The sequence below is a fragment of the Neolamprologus multifasciatus genome, chromosome 20, assembly GCF_963576455.1.
Source record: "Neolamprologus multifasciatus chromosome 20, fNeoMul1.2, whole genome shotgun sequence".
NCBI lineage: Eukaryota > Metazoa > Chordata > Actinopteri > Cichliformes > Cichlidae > Neolamprologus > Neolamprologus multifasciatus.
The window spans coordinates 13,913,469-13,933,939 of record NC_140458.1 but is presented as its reverse complement, the minus strand read 5'-3'; the positions used below and the strand labels follow the sequence as shown (position 1 = coordinate 13,933,939).

General features: G+C 39.1%; 1 protein-coding gene across 2 annotated transcripts in view; it reads right to left on the bottom strand.

Annotated features, from left to right (window-relative positions):
- Positions 1-20,471, bottom strand: part of slc12a5b (solute carrier family 12 member 5b) — a 40,352-nt gene that overhangs the window by 2,967 nt on the left and 16,914 nt on the right. The window contains exons 2-25 of one of the 2 annotated variants that reach the window (XM_085147421.1): positions 14,518-14,621; positions 14,254-14,394; positions 12,739-12,885; positions 11,158-11,212; positions 10,941-11,071; positions 8,958-9,205; positions 8,656-8,867; positions 8,385-8,552; positions 7,627-7,725; positions 7,452-7,509; positions 6,787-6,961; positions 6,294-6,412; positions 6,092-6,190; positions 5,373-5,492; positions 5,134-5,238; positions 4,888-5,056; positions 4,591-4,786; positions 4,250-4,419; positions 3,978-4,109; positions 3,705-3,812; positions 3,342-3,458; positions 2,940-3,142; positions 1,047-1,061; positions 823-956 (exon numbers count right to left, since the gene is read on the bottom strand). In XM_085147421.1, the coding sequence (XP_085003547.1) occupies positions 823-956; positions 1,047-1,061; positions 2,940-3,142; positions 3,342-3,458; positions 3,705-3,812; positions 3,978-4,109; positions 4,250-4,419; positions 4,591-4,786; positions 4,888-5,056; positions 5,134-5,238; positions 5,373-5,492; positions 6,092-6,190; positions 6,294-6,412; positions 6,787-6,961; positions 7,452-7,509; positions 7,627-7,725; positions 8,385-8,552; positions 8,656-8,867; positions 8,958-9,205; positions 10,941-11,071; positions 11,158-11,212; positions 12,739-12,885; positions 14,254-14,394; positions 14,518-14,621 (3,225 nt within the window). The remainder of the gene's footprint in view (positions 1-822; positions 957-1,046; positions 1,062-2,939; positions 3,143-3,341; positions 3,459-3,704; positions 3,813-3,977; positions 4,110-4,249; positions 4,420-4,590; positions 4,787-4,887; positions 5,057-5,133; positions 5,239-5,372; positions 5,493-6,091; positions 6,191-6,293; positions 6,413-6,786; positions 6,962-7,451; positions 7,510-7,626; positions 7,726-8,384; positions 8,553-8,655; positions 8,868-8,957; positions 9,206-10,940; positions 11,072-11,157; positions 11,213-12,738; positions 12,886-14,253; positions 14,395-14,517; positions 14,622-20,471) is intronic. The other variant, XM_085147422.1, reaches the window with a different exon arrangement.

Below are 20,471 nucleotides of genomic sequence, written 5' to 3'. Positions count from 1 at the left end.
ACCTCAGACACACAGTATAGACCCTTTATCAGTACCAATCAGCATCACTGACTGGACAGACTGAGCTCCTAAGCGTCAATTCTTATAGTGCAGGGCAAAATCTTTCCTTTAATCCAAACCCCGATCTTTAAAAAATCTTGACAAGTAGTTTTAATACCAAACATTAACCAAACACTGACTGAAAGCAAACCTAAACAAAGAGCAAAACACTAAGACAAAAGCTGTGGTCTCCTGAGGGGTGCACTATGAAATGAGATTAATGGATTAGCGGAGTAATCCTAGAGCTTTCAGTGTAACAAATATGGCTCTCTTTGTACGCAGGTCACAGGAAACAGAGGGCTGAAATAGGCAGAAAAGACTTTATTCAGAATACTGGAAGGGGACCTAGTTTTCCTGGGATAAATTGCCATGCAGCACATCCCTTACTTCCAGAGTTGTAGCTTACATGTTACTTCTTTTCCATAATGGACTTCAGACATCGTCATTTTGCACTTACCTAGGATCATTGAAAGCTGGTATGCCCTGCTCTGAGCTTTGACCTTCCTGATCTATAGTCTGCACCTCCTCCACCTTATCTCCTGACAGCACCAAATATCACTCTCCTTCTACAGTTCTAAGTAACGATGTTTGTGCCTCTTTCAACCCTCTGCTTAAAGAAAAGTCAACGAGTGAGCCTGAAGCAGAAAGCCTGGCCCATTATAATTTCCTTTTACTATAAATCACTTTCTTTGAAACTGCAAGATGAATAATTTCTCTTTAAGTAAAATGATGATGTGAACTGAACTAAGACATATGACGAACAGTATGTGAGATGTAGGATACAGTTTTCTTCGCCCACACGGTTCTTTGGTGGTCCCGGCATGTTGAGCAGGACAAGTTTTGCCTCCTTGGACTTCTTCGTGATGACCTCATTGAGCCTCATTGCTGTATGCATACGCCTCACGTCCGTCTGGTTCCTGAGGCAGGAAACATTGGGTCACAGCAGGTTTCATTTTTAAATCGATCGCTCAGCTCAACTCACAATGTCTAAAAATGAAAATACTTACAAGTTCTCCCATTCCCTGCAGCATGTGTAGAAGGAAACAATATATGGTCACCTAGTCACATTTATTGGTGGTTAAATCTTTTTTATTGACTGAGTACCTTTAGAAGTGAACAGAAGACTGTAGTAGTTTTTAATTTCCGGATATGGATATACACTGTGATTTTGAGCATGTAACACCTATAAACACCTGTTGCTATTTTTGATATCAAGGTGACTGGATGGGATATCACATCATTTATAAATACAGACAGATTGTCAGTCTGAGTCTGTGAGATGAGCAGATGAGTGCCACTCATCTACAATATGTCCCTTTGCAATAAGGGACTCGACACAACTAGTTGCATTCTGGTTATACTGTTATATAAATGCAAAGTTTCTGCGTGCATGTCACTGCAGATTATATCCACTATTTGTGGATACATTTATGTAAGCTTCCAACACAACATGCTTTCTGGACTCTGATGTCAGTAATGTGAATGCCACATCTGGAGCTCTTCTTCAAAGCAACTGTTTCAAAGGCAACAAGATAGCAATTTCATTGTACCCTCTCACAGTAAGATTACCCCTATTTTCCCTAGTGTGACTGAGCATTGCTGAAGGGATATGCCTCACAATATAAAGCACCTTAGGCTAACGGTGATGTTGTCAACTGACACTGTATAAATTAAATTTAACTGAACTACAAATACACAAAACATGACAGTAATTTGGTGTGCAATTATGAATTAGATGAAATGAAAGAAATGCTCTCACACCACGATTAACGAGCATGTGACAGAAGACGAATAAACTGCAGAACTAATTCTTTTTCATGTCACTGTTAAGTTCAAATTTTGTTTGCCACAGTCTTGCTTTAAATCCTGTGACATGGGTCGATACACACAAATATTTACAAATAACTGTGTCAGAGGTGGGACCAAGTCATTGGTTTGCAAGTCTCAAGTAAGTCTCAAGTCTTTATCCTCAAGTCACAAGTCAAGTCTCAAGTAATGTCAGGCAAGTCAGAGTCAAGTCTCAAGTCACTGGTGTAAAAGTCAGAGTAAAGTCACAAGTCTGAAACTTTGAATTTCAAGTCCTTTCGAGTCTTTAAAAAAAAAAAAACGAAAAAAGAATGTTGCAGTTATATGCTAAATGTAATTTTTAAATCTGTGTTTTTCTCAACACATGACAAAATAGTGAACTTATAAAAATATACACAAATGGTGAAAGTGCGCCTCTATAAAATGCAGGTCAATTAAACTTAGTTCCAAGAATAACTTTCACCGACAGTTCTGAGATAAGCTGTATGTTATTCTTGGATGCGCTTGTACCCATATGGAAAAGATATATATAAATCTTATAAAGTTTGCATCTGTCTTGTATGAAACTTGTATGAAAAGCATACAAGAGTGAAAACAGATATAAGATCCCTTGAAAAATTATATAATGAAACTTGTATGCTTTGGATACTTACTAAAAAAAAATATGAAAGTAATGAGAAAGTGGCCACTTTCATGAGTAAATCATGTAAGCCTTATATGATTTATATATGATTTACTCATGAAAGTGGCCACCTCTGGACTGTGTGGGTCATTTGGATTAGCTACAACATTACAGTCACTGGTAATGTGAATCATACTGGCGTTAACTCTTCCAAACTCGATCCTATTAAACATTCAGAACAAGTGCCACAACAACACCACAACCAACAAGACCCAGAGGACCCAACAACCTGCTGCCAGACATCCCCGAGGCCACACATCCATGCCCTGATGGATCACAGCTGTTTTTCTCAGCATGTTTGCACAAGTTTAGACGGTCACTTTTAAAACTCTGGCTGATCTTACTATCCTGGGTGCGATGCCTGTTTCCTGTGCAGGATTGCTGAGCTAAATTAAGCTGACAGATCACTCACGGCTTCATGTTGAAGAAGTCTTTGCCCGCTTCTGAGGTTGCTGTTAGGAGGCTCTTCTCCTTTTCTGCACCCTTGTTGTCGGGCCAGACGACAGCACCACCTGCAGGCGCAGCAGGGGACGTGGGGCTTGTGGGGCTGGTTGGTGTGGAGACATTCTTACTGTGGCTCAGTTGTACCTGTTTTGGGTTGGAGACGGCCCCAGGCTGACAGACAAACACCATCACATGAGCGGGTGATACAGAGAAAAGAGACGCTTGTCAGAAAAGGTGGATTTTTGATCAGTGAACTGTAAGGAATAATTGAGCAGCAACTAGAAAAACTAAAACCTGGCATAAAATGCAACAGGTGTTTGAAGGAAGTGAGGACAGAAGTACTGTACATTACACACTGGAGCAGCTTTACCTCCTCTTCTAGTTTTTCTGCTGCACCAGCTCCCTCCTCAGCGCTTCGCTGTGACCGCAAGGCAGATGGATTTTTACGCCGTATGGACCCACGGGATGAATCTGTAATGCTCTGGATCTGTGAGAAAAAAACAAACCAAAAAAACATCATCTGATTCCTATATTCCCAGTGGAGTTCATTTTTTTCTATCTGCAAATCAGTGAAAACATGTACAGACACAGATACCTCATCATGAAGCAGTTCCTTTCCTCAGAGCGGATATTTAATGCCCATAGTGATAATGAAACTGTGCTTTGGCTGTCAGCGTAGCTAAAATTAAATTTGTTTTTCCGGTTACAGATAGTAGAAAGGTTCCTGGCTTACCTCTCTCTCCATTTCATTCTTGGTCAGATGCATTTGTTTGAGGATCTGTGATCGCTGCTCCATTATCAGCGTCTTCTCATAGGTATAGGCTGAGATGTCACCGTCATGCTGTAAAGGAAAAACACATGTCACATAAAATCCATGTATTACTTTGGAATAACGGCTTGGCCTATGGAAAAAAAAGGGATCCTTCAAGAAACAAACTGTTCTTTTAGGCTGCTCATGGCAGGATTTGTTTGTGAGCTCAGAATATGTGCCAGACAAATCTCTCACCATCTCAACCACTTCCACTACGGCGTCAATGCGCAGGTGATAGAGGAAGGTGATGAGGTCTTTCTTCATCTGGATGCTATTGTCATCCATCTGAGCTACAGTGAAAATACGCATCTTGCACTTCCTCCACACCTATAGCAAGAAAAAAAAGAGATAACGACGTAACCAATGTGCCTTGAAGACAGTGGGGTTTTTTTCCAACACACTACACTGTATCACACTTAACTTGTGCTCATTTAAGTGAAAAGAATCCACAGTTTCCTGTTCCTCACCTTATGCTGGCGCAAAAGGAAAGGCAGAAGCATTAGCATGCCTCCATCGTGGACAACCCACCACACGTCAATGTGGCCTTCAGTGAAACGCTCTCCATTGGATGGATAGCTGGAAATATTCTTAGGAACCAACAAGGCTATACTGGCTATAGTTGTCTCTCTAACCACCTCTACAGAGGAAAAGGAGAAAAGTAACCCGATGGGGGGCAGAGCAAAGGATTACCTATCTTTTTTACCAAACTTTTTCAATGCCCCTGATTTGGTATTTAATATTTGGTATAATATTTGATGCTGATGTTTATTAACAACTAAGAGAGCTTCTATTTCACTTGATAACTTACCAATGAAGTTCCTAAATTCCTGGTGGCACTCAGGCTGTTTCCAGTTACGGGGCCAGCTGACCATCACCGTGTTGTGCTTCAGACCTCCAAGTCCTCCAACCTGAATCAAGTGGGATGTTCCATCTCTGACGTTGGAGGAGATGACGACCTGAGTGAAGCCCTTTACTTTCTCTGTCTCCATCAACTTACGCAACGACTGCAGGGACACAGATAGAGGGCAGGCACAACTGTTAGAGAAAGTGGCGATTCTTCTGTGCATGTGTCAGAAGTTTAAGTGTGTGTTAAACAGTAACAGACCTGATCTGCCTTATGAGCTTCAGTGTAATTGTCAAGGAAGGTTCCTTGAACACAGGTGCCAACAATAGTCAGACCCTTCCCAGCTTTTAGCTGATTGGTCAGAGATAGAAGACGAGGCTGCTCGATGTTTTGCTCAGCGTCCATGCTCACTAGGACCAGGATCTGAGGCCTAATAACAAACAAAATCAGTCAGTGATAATCGCAGGCAAGAGCCAACAAGCTTTATTAAAGATAGACTGAGCTGACCTCCAGTTCTTTGTGTGTGGTGGCCCCTCCTCCAGCCTCATCAGAGCAAAGCGAGCAGCGCTGAGCGAGATCCCACGTATCCCATCACCCCACTCCTTCTCAGCTCTGTCTCAAAGCACATTAAATTATTAGCTCTGGTCATATCTACAGCATCCTGATTCATAAAAAATAGACTACTCTGTGACTTTTATCAAAGAATCCTTTCTCAAATGATCTCTGATCAAATTATTATTTCTTACCCACAGAACTCAATGTATTTGTAGATGCAGGTGGCGATGCCCATAGCCACAATTGCATAATACCAGGAACACATGAACATGAGTGATAAGCACAGGCTCATACCCAGGAAAGACAGAGCCCTGCAGGGGACAGGACGTCATGTTTAGTCGAACCCAGAGTTCTGTCAGCTTCACACAACTGGCTGATTAATGGAAACATTGTAAAGAAGAAATTTTTAAGCTCATCGTGGAAGACAAACACACAAACTTCAGGTCTTTTTATGGAGATTCTCACAGGGGTGTTTTCTTTACATCAAATCCAGAATCTGTCTTTAAGCAGAGCTTAAATCCTCGCACCATATGTGATGAATATCTATGACATCTTTGGGATAGTTAAAGGATTTTATGCATGTTTGAATCACATCTACTGCAAGTATAAACACATTATGTGATACACATCTCTGCCAGTGTTTTCAGTGTTAAAATGATCAACAGGCAATAGCAATATGCAAAGAAAAGCAGCAATGTGTCAGCAACAGCACAGAGGAAAAAGACTGCAAACTTAAATATGACTGCAAATGATACAGTATTTAAAATACATTTTAAAAAAGGATGTGCAAAGTTTTAAATAATAATATATTTTAATATAAAAGTACATGTCAAAGTAAATGTAAATTTCAGATTATAGAACAAATGCAAGAGTTTTTAGAAAGCTTTCATACTCTGACCCACAAACTCACCAGTGGTAGAACTTAAATCTGGGTCTCCAGTTTGGGGTCCTCAGCAACGTCTGCAGGGCGCAGGCGAGATTGACGAACATGTAGCACATCAAGAAAAACCTAAAGAAACAGATGAAGGGAAAGAGAGAAAACAGAAGAGTAAGAACAAAAACCACAAAAAAGGATTTTAGCTATAGCTGTTGTGTTTATCGGTGAGCAATACATGGAGAGGATTGGTGCGACTGAATCCAGAGAGGCAATGATGATGCCAATCTCACAGATGCTAGCTGTGAGTAGAAGTGCCCATGTGGGCTCCCCGTTGGCTTTACCGTGCCCAAAGATCTGCAACAACACAAGTGACATACAAATAAATAATGTCATATTTACCAATTAATAATAGTTGTGTCTTCAGTTTTAGTTTTAGTTTAGTTTCTTTTAGTTTAAGTCTTAGTTTTAGTTGTTATAAATTATTGTTGTATGGAGGATATGTTTCGGTTTCAATAAATAAGTTCACAAAACAGTGTCAGTTAGTTTTAATTTTTTAATTTTTTTTATTTTAGTTAACTAAAATGTTTTGTTTTGTTTAGTTTAGTTTTAGTCAACTATAACAGCCTAGAGTGGGGACAAGAATATCTTCAAGTCCCCACAACATTTCTGGCTCAGTTGGAAGCTCTGAGAGGTCTGTATTTAAGACAGAGATAGATTTGTGTACTCACTCTAAGGAATGGGATGATGCCATCCCTTGAGATGGCCTGGAGGAGACGGGGAGCTCCTGTCAGACTCTGAAGTCCTGCTCCGCAGGTGGAGAAGAAGGAACCAAATACAATAACCCACGGGGACGGCCATGCCAGCGTACCTATTACAAGGTTGCCACTGACCCCTTCGCCAAACCTGCAGGAACATGAAGACAGAGCTCCTGCGTTAACGCAGTGAATGCAAATGTTCGACCGGTGCTCAGTCAGGTACAAACAGTGAACAGCTGAGTTCTGCTAACAGATGACTGAGAGCATCGTTTTAGACTCAGCTGTGATTATGTGTTTCTGATTTTTACTGAAAATAACTCAGATAAACAAACCTGAAAGCAGTTTGAAGCTGTGTTAAATGTTGAATTTTGTAAAGTGTAATGTACTCACTTATTGCTGCACATAGTGAAATGCATTATTATTAATACACTGAAGCTACAAATTTGTTAAAATTGCTAACAACCTGTGCAGGTCTGTAATTCCCTACATTCTTCCTTTCTGACTTTTTATTGGGCCTGTCAAACATTTTGCTGTCACACATGTGCCCAGTTTACAATAATATTAAGGCACAAACCTCAAACTACAAACATTTTCTGAGTATAACGGTCCAAAATTAAATTGAATAGAAGTAGAATTACTTGTCTCTTAGGACGACTCCTTCTATACAAGCACCAAACAGCACCACACAGGACATGTCTGGGTAAAAAAAGCTGATAAGGACCACACGACTGAAAAGGTAGAAAAGGTAACAATAACTTGTGAAAAGTTATATTAATGTTTATTTTTAACCGGCCTTGGTTCACTGAAGGATACACACAGTTGACGTGGTGCTAATGGCTGCGATGGTGCCGATAGGGATTGACTTCTGAGCGTCACGCAGATCTCCGGAGCGGTTGGAGCCAGCCATGATACCTTTGAGCAGAAGGTTAAATAATCGGGAGAGTTGTGACTTGATAATATTATAATAATCAGACTCAGGTTTTCAGAGGATATAAATAATATATGTACATAAAACAGAGCGTGAGAAGGGTAATTACTAACTTCCACCTTTATGGAATACTAAGCACTTTACTGACTTCAGTCATGTTAAAGGTGCTGTTTTCTTTGGCCACTGGAGGGCAGCAAAAACAAACTGTGAACTCGAGACTGACAGGTCACTAAAAAACAACAACAAACTGGCACAGAGAACTTGTAAGCAAATATTTTCCCATTTATACATCCGGCGAGCATAAAAAAACCCATTAACATTTATTTGCAACCACCATCTCTCGCACCTGAAAACAAAGTAAACTGTCTAAGTAGAAACTGCTGTCTGCTAAGCAGGAAAGCAATTAAAGTGGTTAGACAAAGCCTAAACAATTTCTAACATTTCCGAGCAGGCATTAAGAGAACTGCAGGGTCTGGTGCATATTACATGCAGTTATTTGACCCAAGTTAGAAGAGTTTTCCAGACACCTTTGATAAAAAAAAACACACACACACACACACACACACACACACACAAACAAACAAAACAACAAACAAAAAACAAAGCATAATGGACCTCTTTAGCGTGCCTTCCTGGGACTAACCTGTGACAGATGGGAAATAAATTCCCACCAGCAGAGTGAAGAAGCTGGTGATATCTGCTAGAACGTAGCGGTTTGAGTTCATTGTGGGACTGTCTGGATCCACGTCAGATACAAGTCCACGCTTTTCCAGAATCATCCCTTTCTCCAAATAGTTACCAAACAGGTTCTCTGAGAGAAGGAGAGACCAAGTTTAGGAATTTAATCTTTAATACATACTGAACTGTGGTTGGCCAAAAACCCAACAGAAGGTGGTTTACACTGAAAAATGTACCTGCCAGGATGCCACTAGTGACCCCTGGAATACCTTGTATCTCTGTAACATTGTTATTGTTGAAGTATTCGTCACAAGTGGCATTGAGGTACTCCGAATCACAAAAGCTCCTCCACAGTTTGGTGGTGACAGTCTCGTTGTCTATCTCAATGACCTTTGCGCACACATCATATCCTTTAGAAAGAAGAGTTCGATTTCCCAGCAGACAGACGCTGCAAAGACAGCCAGCACAGGGCATACCTGTCACGTAGGAAAATTTGACATCGTTATGGATTTGTACCAGTGAATAAAGAGTCACTTACGGAAACACAGGGGGGTCAATGGCAGTCTTGATGACTCCAGCATAGACAGACAGAATAGAAAGTATGACACAGGCCAGGAAGACCAGTGCCAACTTATTGACATATTTGACCCCCACAAACACCACCAGTGCCATCAAGCTCAGCACAATAGTGCCGTACACTCGCATGTTGTTGAGCAATGCTGCTTCTGCCTCGGGGCCCTCCAGGCCCTCAATCTTAAAGATGGCTGCCTGGGGAACAATATAAATCTGAAAGAGACAAATTAGTGGAGGAAGACAGGGTTAGAGTGGATGAGAAGAATAAGATAACGTTTGCGGGAGTATTGTAGAGAATCTACATATAAATATGTTTATGCAATGTATTTTTTGTTAATAAAAAACAACATCATGTGATATATAAAAACATATTTTATTATTTATCCTTTTAGTTCTAAAAAAGCAAAACAAATCATTATAATGTTATAAATACTTAATTAGGTACACCTGGTGACTGTGTATTAACACGAATATGTTACCAGCCAATCACATGACAGTGACTCAGTGCATTGAGACATGTAGGTATGGCCAAGATGGGCTGCTGAAGTTCAAACTAAGCATCAGAATGGGGATATGTGGTGATTTAAGTACTTTTGAACTGCTTCACAACAGGTGTCTCCTCTCCTCCTGTCGGCTAAGAACAGGAAACTGAAAATTTGGACAATACTGGAAAAACACTGCTTGGTCTGATGAGTCTTGATTTATTCTGCAACATTGAGATCTTAGGGTCAGAATTTGGCAACATGAAAGCAACATGCAAACATCAATCCAACCTGCCCTGTATTAAAGTTCAGGCTGCTGGTGCTGCTGCTGTAATAGTGCAAGTATTTTTTGACACACTTTAGTAAATGAATGGACCGTGTCACATATTAAATGATGACAGTGTTTCCATTTTCTGATTGCTATGTCCAGCAGGATCTCAGAAGACTTAAATCTCAAACTGTTTGGACTCTTTGCGATGTGGTGGAACGGATTTGGATCCTGGATGTGCAGCTAAGAAATCAGCAGCAACTGTGCGATGCTGTGATATCAATATGGACCAGAATCTCAAAGAAATGTTCACAGCATCTTGTTAAATCTTTGCCATGAGGCTAGTCGGTGTTTATAGGTTTATGTTTTTTTTTCCTGAGAAATCACATCATCTGTCAGTTTGGCAAAAAGTCAGTCAGCTGCTATGCAGAAACAAGAAAATGTCACCAAATCTCCTCAATTGCATTATTTTTTCAATAATGCAATTTACCTCGCCAAAGCACATTTGCATCATTTTCATAATAATGGAAATAAAGAAAATAAAACACACTAAAGCAATGAGAATAAAATAAATTAACACATTAAAAAAAAGTTCACTGGGTTAAAAATTACTGTACTGTGTGAATGTAAGTTATTTAGTTTAAAGTGGGAGAGTTACCTTGCTTTCCCCCCCCGTCCCCTTCTTGCCTGCTATCCTTTCGTTATCATTTATTGGAACATGTTGTGCACTAATGATTCCTGTTTTACAGCCAATGTTTGAAGACAATTTAGCCGGAAGATCACAGGTGTGAACAACCAAATTAACAACATGTGGGGTACAGATAGAGTTCAGTGGGTTGAGCAGGCGGCTCATATGCTGAAAGGCTTCTGCAGGGGCCCAGATTTGATTTCCCACTGAACAATTTCCTGGATGTCATTTCCTCTGTTCTCTTTCCTGCTTTACCTGTCTGCTCTCATGTCCTGTCATAAAAATAATAAAGGCCAAAATACATCTATAAAAATAATAATAATGGATCTCTTTCACTTAACTAACACATTAACTACAAGACCGAACCAGAAACAGGACCCCAAAACTAACATAACTGGAATTCAGCCTTTATTATCTCCAGCTGCGCTTTTCCTGTTATTATATTGCAGGCATATAAGAAAAACATGAAAAGCAATATAAACCTGTCATTTAAAAATTCAATCGACTTACCAGCAGAATTTCAATACAGCCGAGAATGTACATAGCACCCGCAAAAGTGGTGCCCAAGTAGAAGCAGATCCCGACAGCACCGCCAAACTCGGGCCCCAGAGAGCGAGAGATCATGTAATACGAGCCTCCAGCTGTGAGTCGCAAACACACACAGGGCTCAGCGCACCGCTCTGTTGCACACAAACATACTAATGCATGCCCTCCGATATCCACTCACCTGGTACGACTCCATTTGTCGCAATGGCACTCATGGAGATGGCTGTGAGCATGGTCTGAAAACAGCAGCAGACAACAGGGGGGGGGATTACAGGACTCTGAAAGGCAGCAGGTGGGCAAGTCAAATTAAGGAAGGCTGACAGGGAGGCGCTGATGAAATGAGGGGATGGTAGCAAAAACATTCAGCAGCACAAAAGTCTGACTCATGTGGTCATGTCGAACCATTCCTCACAGGAATGACTGGTTAGGCACATGCTATCACTTCAGCTACAGCCTGTTACAGCAGAGCACGGTAGTTAGATACACTCTTACGGTACTTGTCTGTAGTTTATCCCCTTTAATATTTGAGTTTAACAGCATACTACTACAGCAACTAGTAGTCCGAGGTTATACTTATAAAGCCCAGACATGATATATTAGTGACGTCAGTCAAATCAAATGAAATCCAGACATCTCCTTTTAACGCCCCTGAAACTTCCAACAAAGTGCTGGCAAAAATAGGACAGGCTATCTATTTAGGTTTGTTAAACCTTATTTTTTAGACACAAACAAATTCTAGTAAGATTCCAACGGTCAGTGTCTTCCCTTACTTAAAAGACTTGTTTCCCTTTTTCTTTCTCTAATTTTTTGAAAAACATTTCATGTAATACATTTTAAGCCCCCCTTTGTTGATTAAGCCCACATACAGGGAGAAATATGGTGCTGAAAGCCTGTTAGTGGGTTTACTGGCAGAATGCCGTTTATCAGGATTTACTATGTCACCTTCAGCAGCTGCACAATGGAAATCACATTCACACAGCCTGTTGTACACTGATCAGAAACAATATTAAAGCCACCTGCCTAATATTTTGCTAGCTCCCCCCTGGACATAGACATGGCATCTGCTTGGTCTGCACAAGTAGCAGAATCTCCGCCTGAAAGACCAGAATCTGCAGTTCCAGTATTGGCCACTTGAGGCTGGGTCCCAGTCAGTTCTCACAGACTTAAATATTAAAAAAATGTTTAAAACTTTGTTTTAAACATTTAAACATTGTTTTGGGCCTCCAAGCATTGTTTCCCTCTTTATAATGACCGAATTTTTTTTAATATATATCTGACTAGTGTGATTTTTTAGCTGTAGCCATCAACTTTTGTGGTGTTAGTGCCTTCTGGAGCTTTTTGAGTGGAACTATTTTACGGCTAATATTGCTTTCTCTGTGGTACAGACACTGCACTAAACCTTTGGTGAGTTGAATTCTGCTATTTGTAGTTTGTTACTGTTACTAATTAGCTTGGCTCCGATCAAACAGTATGATAACAACCGGCGGTGGCTGCATTCATCTTTTCTATACAATCTATAGGTCTGCCACAATGTTTAGGTAGGTTGCATGTGACAAATATCCACATGAATAGTTCCCAACAGTTGGATGCACAGTAAGGAGGTATTCTGTATTTTCCTGTCATTGATGTTAGAGTTGTGATATCTTGGATCAGTTATAAATGCTTGCAAAACCACTCTTTTTCCAGATTTATATGCTGAGTGCTTTTAGTTGACTGATTAATCTTGAACGCTGAACAGCCAGCAGCCTGCAGTTCTACTCACTGTAGAACAACACATGAAGACGATTATAAACGAGCCAAAGACGCCTCCAATCCCAACCATCCATGTCATCCGCAGGAAGAGGATTACCCCAAAAATATTCTGGATACACGGCAAGTACACTCCCATTAGAGTGCCCAGCTGAGGTGCCTGGAAAATACAAAAATAACAAATTAAAAACTTTATGATACAAAGTGCACTAACTCCTTTTTTCTGGCTAATAAGTCAGTTATTACTTTGTTGTTCAGTCATTCTGTTATTGCATTTATTGTAGGAAAAACAGCTTTTGAAAAAAGTAACACTCCATAATTCATCCCACACCTGTAATTATATCTACCTACAAATATTTGAACTTACACTACAATAGAGGGCAACAAGTCAGGTTTAAACAGGAAACAAATAATTATAATGTAGGTAAATTTAAGTATTGCATAAGTGATTTTAAGAAAAAGAAACAATGTTTCCCTGACTTATATTGTAAGTACAGTGTACGTTTTGGCCCATATGATCAGGTTACTTCCCTGAGAAGAGAAGACACTCCTTTCCTGTATACTTCTTTTGAAAGTTAGGTTTAAATGGTGATTGTGAAATAAATAAATATGAACGTAGACTTCGCTACATCATTGTAATGTCACATAGACCTGCAAAGTTTGATGGCATTTGTTTTTCCTTGTAAGGAGAACAGTCCTTATCAAATTTATGCAAGTACAATAAAAGGACAATCGACTAACAACTGCAGCATAATGAATATTAGATAAAGATGTAAAAAGGCAAGGTTAATCGACTCCGTAATATATGGTTCTAAAAAGTGCAGCATTTTTAAAATGTAATATGAGGAAATATTGTTTGTGTCTTTGCAAAATTGCTATGAAATTACACTTATGCAGTCCCTAAATTTACTTACACCATAACTGTTTCTTTGTTTCTTGTAAAAACCTGATTGTTACACCTTTTTCTAGTGTGCCTACCTTTAAACATTTGTAGGTACACATAAATTTACTACATTATAATTTAATGTAGTAAATTTCATCTCTGGTGTTAAAAACTGTCCTTGATGCCTTCTTTTCCAATCTTCCATAAAATGATGATAAAGGTTTGGATGCAATTTAAAGCTTATTTTCTGTGTTCAAAATGCAACAAAACAATACCATTCTTTTATGAGGTGTTGAGTGACGCAACACTTTAAGCAGATTTGGAATAAATTTAAGAAAAATATTGACTTGATTTGGACAACCTGAAAAAACAGGTGTGGTCATAATAAAAAATATCCTTTATTATGTCCTATATTATAGGATTTGGATTTTTAAATATAAAATTATTAGATACATTTGATTTGACATATATTCATTATTTTCAAATTACATGTAGGGAGTTTGACATTATAGGTATAAATAGTAAAGAATTCCCTGTTTTATGATATTTTCTAATCATATTATATGATAGTGTTTTGACATTTTTACACCTGTTTTTGTTGCTGCAGAGTGAGGTTAAATGGGTCACATATATAACATACTGTACCTTGACAGGTTTTTTAGATGGACGTAACCCCTCCTCATTATTCTCAGCCTCTTCGTGCTCTTTGCTGCCCGTTGGCAGGTTGGAGTAGTTGGCCAGAGTGCTGAGCAGAGAGGAAACCATGGGACTGGTATCCATCTCTTCCTGCAGTGCAGTACAAATATAGGCAAAGTTCAACTTAAAAGCATATACAGTCACATTTCTGACCTTAATAATAACAATTAAGGACAGCAACCTATATTACAGGGCAGTGAAGAATGCGCCCACCTCAAATAGAGCCATGTTATTGCCATCATACTGCTGGCTCTTATCCATGTTAGTGGCTGCACTGCTGTTGATGAAAGGACTACTCTCTTTAGGGTTCCCATCTCCTGAAACACAGAAAAGCCAACCGGCACAGTCAAAGTCGAATCTTAAGTCATGTTAATAGCACCACTGTGGGTTTTGACGTGGTGACGTTTTGAACGGAGGCCTTGGGTTAAAGCGTCAGATCCTCATTTATAAAAAAGCTTAGTTACTCTCAAGAGCATTCCCTGATGGTGTGCTTTGCTTAATTCATAAAAGATGCTACACGTAAAAATCCTTGATTAGTCAAACCGTATGTTGTAACTTATACACCTGTGACCAATAAATGTCAGATTAGTTTAAGCTGACACCACCTGCTTTGTGTTTTCTCCTTATTAATGGCAGCACAAACGTGACCACCTACATTGATGCTAATTAGCTAAGAGAGAAGGGCACAGGAAAGAAAAAGAGAAAGGCTGACAACTTCGAGAGAGGTGGGAGGGATTTTTTTAAACAGGACCAAAGAGGCTTGAGACAGCGAAGAGAAAAAGAAAGCTAAAAGACTGAAAAGAAATGTGCAATCACAGCAAAATATCCAAATCTCAGCCAAATCTCCAAAAAATACAGATGCGATGCCAAGATTCACAGCAGCAGATTAAATCCCAGTTTGGCAAGGACTTATTTATTCATTTGTTTTCGGTTTCAATGTTTTAATGTGCAGCCAATTTTCTGCCAAACCACTAGGCAGAGTTGTACATGCAAGCCACATTGCCAAAACAAGTTTTGGTCTTAAATGTTTTATTTGGATTTCCCACACTGCCATTGAGTTGTCACTTTCAGGGCTGTAAAACAAACATTGTGAGGCTCAGAAATTTAAGCAAGAATAAATTAATAGATTCATTATTTAGGTTTTATATCTGGATTTATTTAGTTTGAATCTGAATCACATTACTATAATTTTTGTTTTTACTTCGGTGCAGAATGTGAGCTTTATGTGGACCAACCTAAGCGTTGTGGAAAATGCATTTTATATTTAATAATAATAATAATAATGATGTGATTCTTATTTAGAGTGGATCTCAGGAAAACTGAGTTTTACCAATGAAGTAGACTTTAGCCAGGAATAGTTATGGATCAAAAAAGCAAAAGCAAACTAAGTCCATCTCTGAAATCTCACTTTGTATTAAACCAGTTTTCCATGTCTTCCCGTAATATAAGAACAGATGTGGTTACTTTTTTTAATAATTTAAAATAGTTCCTTCAATCCTTTCTTTAATTCAGAACACATTGAATCTGGGAAGTACTTTAATTGAATCATCAAATTATAATTATGATCATGCAAAGTTCCCTTCAGGCTTCGGTGCATATGTACCCCAAACAGCAATATAATTTATAAATAGCAGGAAAATGACTTACAACATGTATAGGTTTTTCTTCATGTTATAAAAATAACTTTAAAACTAAATTTTAAATTCCCAAGCTTGAAAATTTGCAAGCAAACTGTACCAACATACCACTTCCTGAAAAGAAATTACTAAATTCTTTAAATGCGAATAAAAGAAGAAGAGATAATAAAAAAGGAAGATAATGTGGTACACCTGCTCAACTGCTTGTTAATGCAAATATTTATATAATATAACACATCTGATGGCAGCAACTCGGTTCACTTAGGCATGCAGACGCAGCCAAGATGACCTACTGAAGTTGAAACTGGGCATCAGAATGGTGAAGAATGATTTTAGTGGGCTTGAGCTGTTTTGAGCTGATAGGAAGGCAACGAGTAACTTTAATAACACTAACAACATCTAAGCATGAAACAGATCAAAACTCAGGCTACATTGTGTATTGTTTCACTAATTTGGAAAACAGAAGAATGGAAAAACATTTTCTGGCCAAGTGAGTCTTGATATATGCTCCAATACTTGAAATGACAGGACCAGGAAAGAATGCTGGTAGCACAGTTACAACAACCTACCTGAGTATTGTTGCTGACCGTGCCCATTTTTTTATGACCACAGATGACTCTTTTCAACAGGATATTACACCATGTCACAAAGCACAAATCATCTCAAACACGACAGAGAGTTCACTGGACTCAAACAGCCCCCACAGTCACCAAATCTTAATCTAACAGAGCACCTTTTGGATGTGGTGAAAGAGGAGATTTGCATGATGGATGTGCAGCTGAGAAGTCTGCTGCACATCTCTGATGCTAGTTAGCTAAGAGATTTTAGTCTATGTTTTAATATGGATCAAAATCTTGGAGGAACGTTTCCAGCTTCCAGAATTAAATCAGTTCTTGAGGCAAAAGCCTCCTACCTAGTGTTTACAGCGTTTACATGAAGTGGCTGGCACACACACACACACACACACACACACACACACACACACACACACACACACACCTCTAATATCTCCTTTTGTCCACTGAGCTCTTTGTTGGAGTCCTTGGACTGTTTGTTTTCCACTGAGTTACAGATTTTGATGATTCGTGTCTGATCCTTGGAGTGGTTATGCTGCCGGTCATGCAGCTTCAAGGCCAGTTAATATTGTGTCATTTTGTAGCAGCGGAGATTGGCTGAGCCTGCTTTTGCCCCACGAGTCCCAGGAGAGACATTCTTCGGATGATAGCAGAGGAACACTGACAAGTCACTTCATTACACAAGCCCGAGCACGCTAAAAAGTCATATCATTATGGGTCTTTTTTGTTATTTCTAACTCCAGCGGTTATGTTATGTTATTCTGAAACAATATTAATAATGAGATGAAAAACACATCTTCCGTTCAACATGTGCACGTTGTATTTTCCACAGAAGGTTAGAAGAACACATCAACTAAAATGCCTGCAGCATGAGTGCCCTGTTAATCCCACGAGACCTCTCTACAGATGGACAGGGTTAGAGTGTACAGTGATATCACAAGTCAGTATGATGCATGTTTGTGCAAGTAGAAATGTAATGCATGAATGCATTCCAGCTGATATTAGCATTAATTTTTTATTCACAGCAGGTTAGATTTAGAAATGAATCACGATTTGGGGCAACTGTTTCCCATGACAGAAAATCCTTATTGGAACTTGCATTTAGTCATTTTTATAAAGTTGGACATAATAAGAAAAAAACCTCCCAATGCAGTGGAGACTTCACCTTATGGAGTGTGATGAATGGGCAGGAAAACATTCGCATATTTGCCTTCAAAAACTGCTTTGTCTATGAATGGTGCTGAGTAAGTGGTGTGCAGTATTTTTGTCTGTTGCTGTTTTTAACAGCCTTTTCAGTGGAAAGAGCTTCCTGTGCCTGGAAGTAACCAGCACTGAGCTCTGAAAATGAACCACAGAATTAAAATTGGAGGCTGTAAAAACCAAAACAAAGAGCCTATAAATTTTGGTAACACTAAGAGGAACTTCAGTGTTGGCTGTTAATTCCTTTGTGTCTGCCTATATTTGTGAATAATTTAACAATGAGTAATAGTCATCAAAAACACTATGAAAAAAACAAACTAAAAGCCCTTAAGCACAGGACTTTTAACAGTTGTTATTTCATTACCGTATAATCATGGCTATAAACCTCTGAAGGTACAGTCAGATCTTTTACAAAACCTCCCCTTGATAGTCACAAAGAAGGACATAAGTGACCTTTGGAACAAACTTAAATTTACGCTTAAATTTTGGTTTTTTGCACATGCTTTCCGCTACTCCAGAATCTCACACCTCCTGCATAACAAGTCATATTTTTCACATAATGCCTGTTGATGGCATTTTAAAGCCCGTTTCAGTCATGGAGAACCACTTGATGTGAAAGCATGCAACTGCACAGTTAAATAAGCATACAATCAAGTCGACTCTTCCGATTCCCCAAGCTGCAACAGTATGATACACCAATCGTTAAAGCAAAGTGGAGAGTCAAATGCCAGCACATAATGCACATAATCCCTTGCACAGTGGGCCGCTGTCCTAAAGACATGTTGCCTGTCACACTGGATTAGAAAACATTTTGGTTGTAAGTTGTTAAGTTTTTATAGGTCTTTTTCTGTGCCTAAACACAACATGTTCAAGTCCATTCTTCCTTCTGGACGTCTTTAATGTGGACTACTCCAGTAAAAAACCCCACTGTGGTTAAACACGGAGAACTATCCCAGACTGTGCAGATGTCTAATTAAGATGACTTTGTTACCAGGTGTTGTGACGTTAAGCTTCATGCTGCAATTCTGTTTATTTCCACTTATGGTTGTGGTTTATGTTTATGTTAAAGCCAACCACCTGACTATTCTGTAATCCACCAGGATTTTTAAATCTGCATTTAAAGCTTGTTTCTGCTCTTGGCTTAGAATAAAATCAGCTTTAAAAAGAAAATCAATTTAAGAATGTTTTACTTAAGGCCTTTGTGTGTGTTAGCATGTGTGGGTGACGTGTTTTGCTTAATTTGTTTTTATACTTTTCTATTTCCTGCTGCTTTGTGTGCCATTCTGCTCTTTACCTCATCTGGTAAACCTTAAAGAACTAAAAGTGTGTGACGTTTGAGTCACGGTCTTTGGTCTTTGTTCTGGATCATGTCCTTAAATGAACAGCTCTAGAATATTTCCAAGCTACATGTCAGAAACAGCAAGGGCACAAGGGATGGATGCCCTGAACATGGGATAAACATCTTTTACTGCATTTTTGGGCTATTAAATTTGCTTGTTTTCTTTTCATTTTGATACTCTGCTTTTTGTCTTTGCTTTTCTTTTCCAAAACTATTTTCATATATATACAGCTTAACTTTTTCCACCGTTGTAGTGCGTGACAAATCCAAAAGTCAACTATAATACATTTGCAAGCTGCAGAAATTAAACTTTTGATATTCCTGTCCTCAGAATAGTCACATTTCCCTCCAAATCCTTCCCCTGTTGTTGACCAACTGTGTCATGCATGGCTGCTAAAAAACTGATCTATAGCAGGTTTTTCTGTCACAAAGTTTCTTTATTTTTGCACATGCTGCAGCTTTTTCTTTTAAGTTCCGCAGGCACTGTTATTTTACGAGAGCTGTTGAAATGCTCACAGAACAGAACATTTCAGTCAATTTCAGAGGTCAAATCTGTATCACAAAGGTTAAGCAGAGGACAGGTTTCTGTAGCTTTTCAAACATCTCGATTGCTTTTCTTATGGAGCACTATTGGCTGTTTTGATGATCCCTTAATTTTCTTTCTGATACCATTCTGATGAAATTTTTAGCTACTTTGGTTAATTTAAATATTTGGAAACTAAGTCCAAGTGTGCTTGCCTTTTGTGCAATTTAGAAAATGTCAGCATGCTATCATGCTACACTAAGATGCTAACTTCAGCTCTTTAGCAAACTAACTAGCTGTAATGGTGATTTAGCGCAGAGTACTCACTCAGAGCTGTTCAGATGGTTCAGATTTGTTGAGCAACAGAAAGTTGCTTAATACTTCAAGGTATGCCTCTTATGCCCGAGGGTGCACATACTAGGGGATTACTATCTGTCTGCTCAGTAATCCTGCAAAGGTAGGACACTGTTCTTTACCTCTTTTGAAAAATCCTCCTACCCAAAGGACAAAGCTCCACTTTCCATACGAGGACTCAGTTGTGTAAAACCCTCTGTAGAGGGTAATTTCTACTAAATGTTTCAGACATACATTCACTGTCATTGGGTCAATGACATGTAATGCTAATACTTAATTAGTAATTGCAAACACTCCCTAATGGGTGATAGATACAATCAGTTGCAACGTTTATTCTGATGATAGACCAGTCCTCGGTGTCTCAGTGATGGTGTGGGCTCTGTAGAAAAGCAGCTAACCCTAGCTTTTAACAAATGGTGGTAACTGACACAAATTTCTGACTCGGTAGTAGAGTTGTTGCAATTAATTTTCTTTTGATGGATTAGCTGCTTCCTAATCCATTAACAGCCATGTTTAACACCTGAGATGTTCTGGGAATT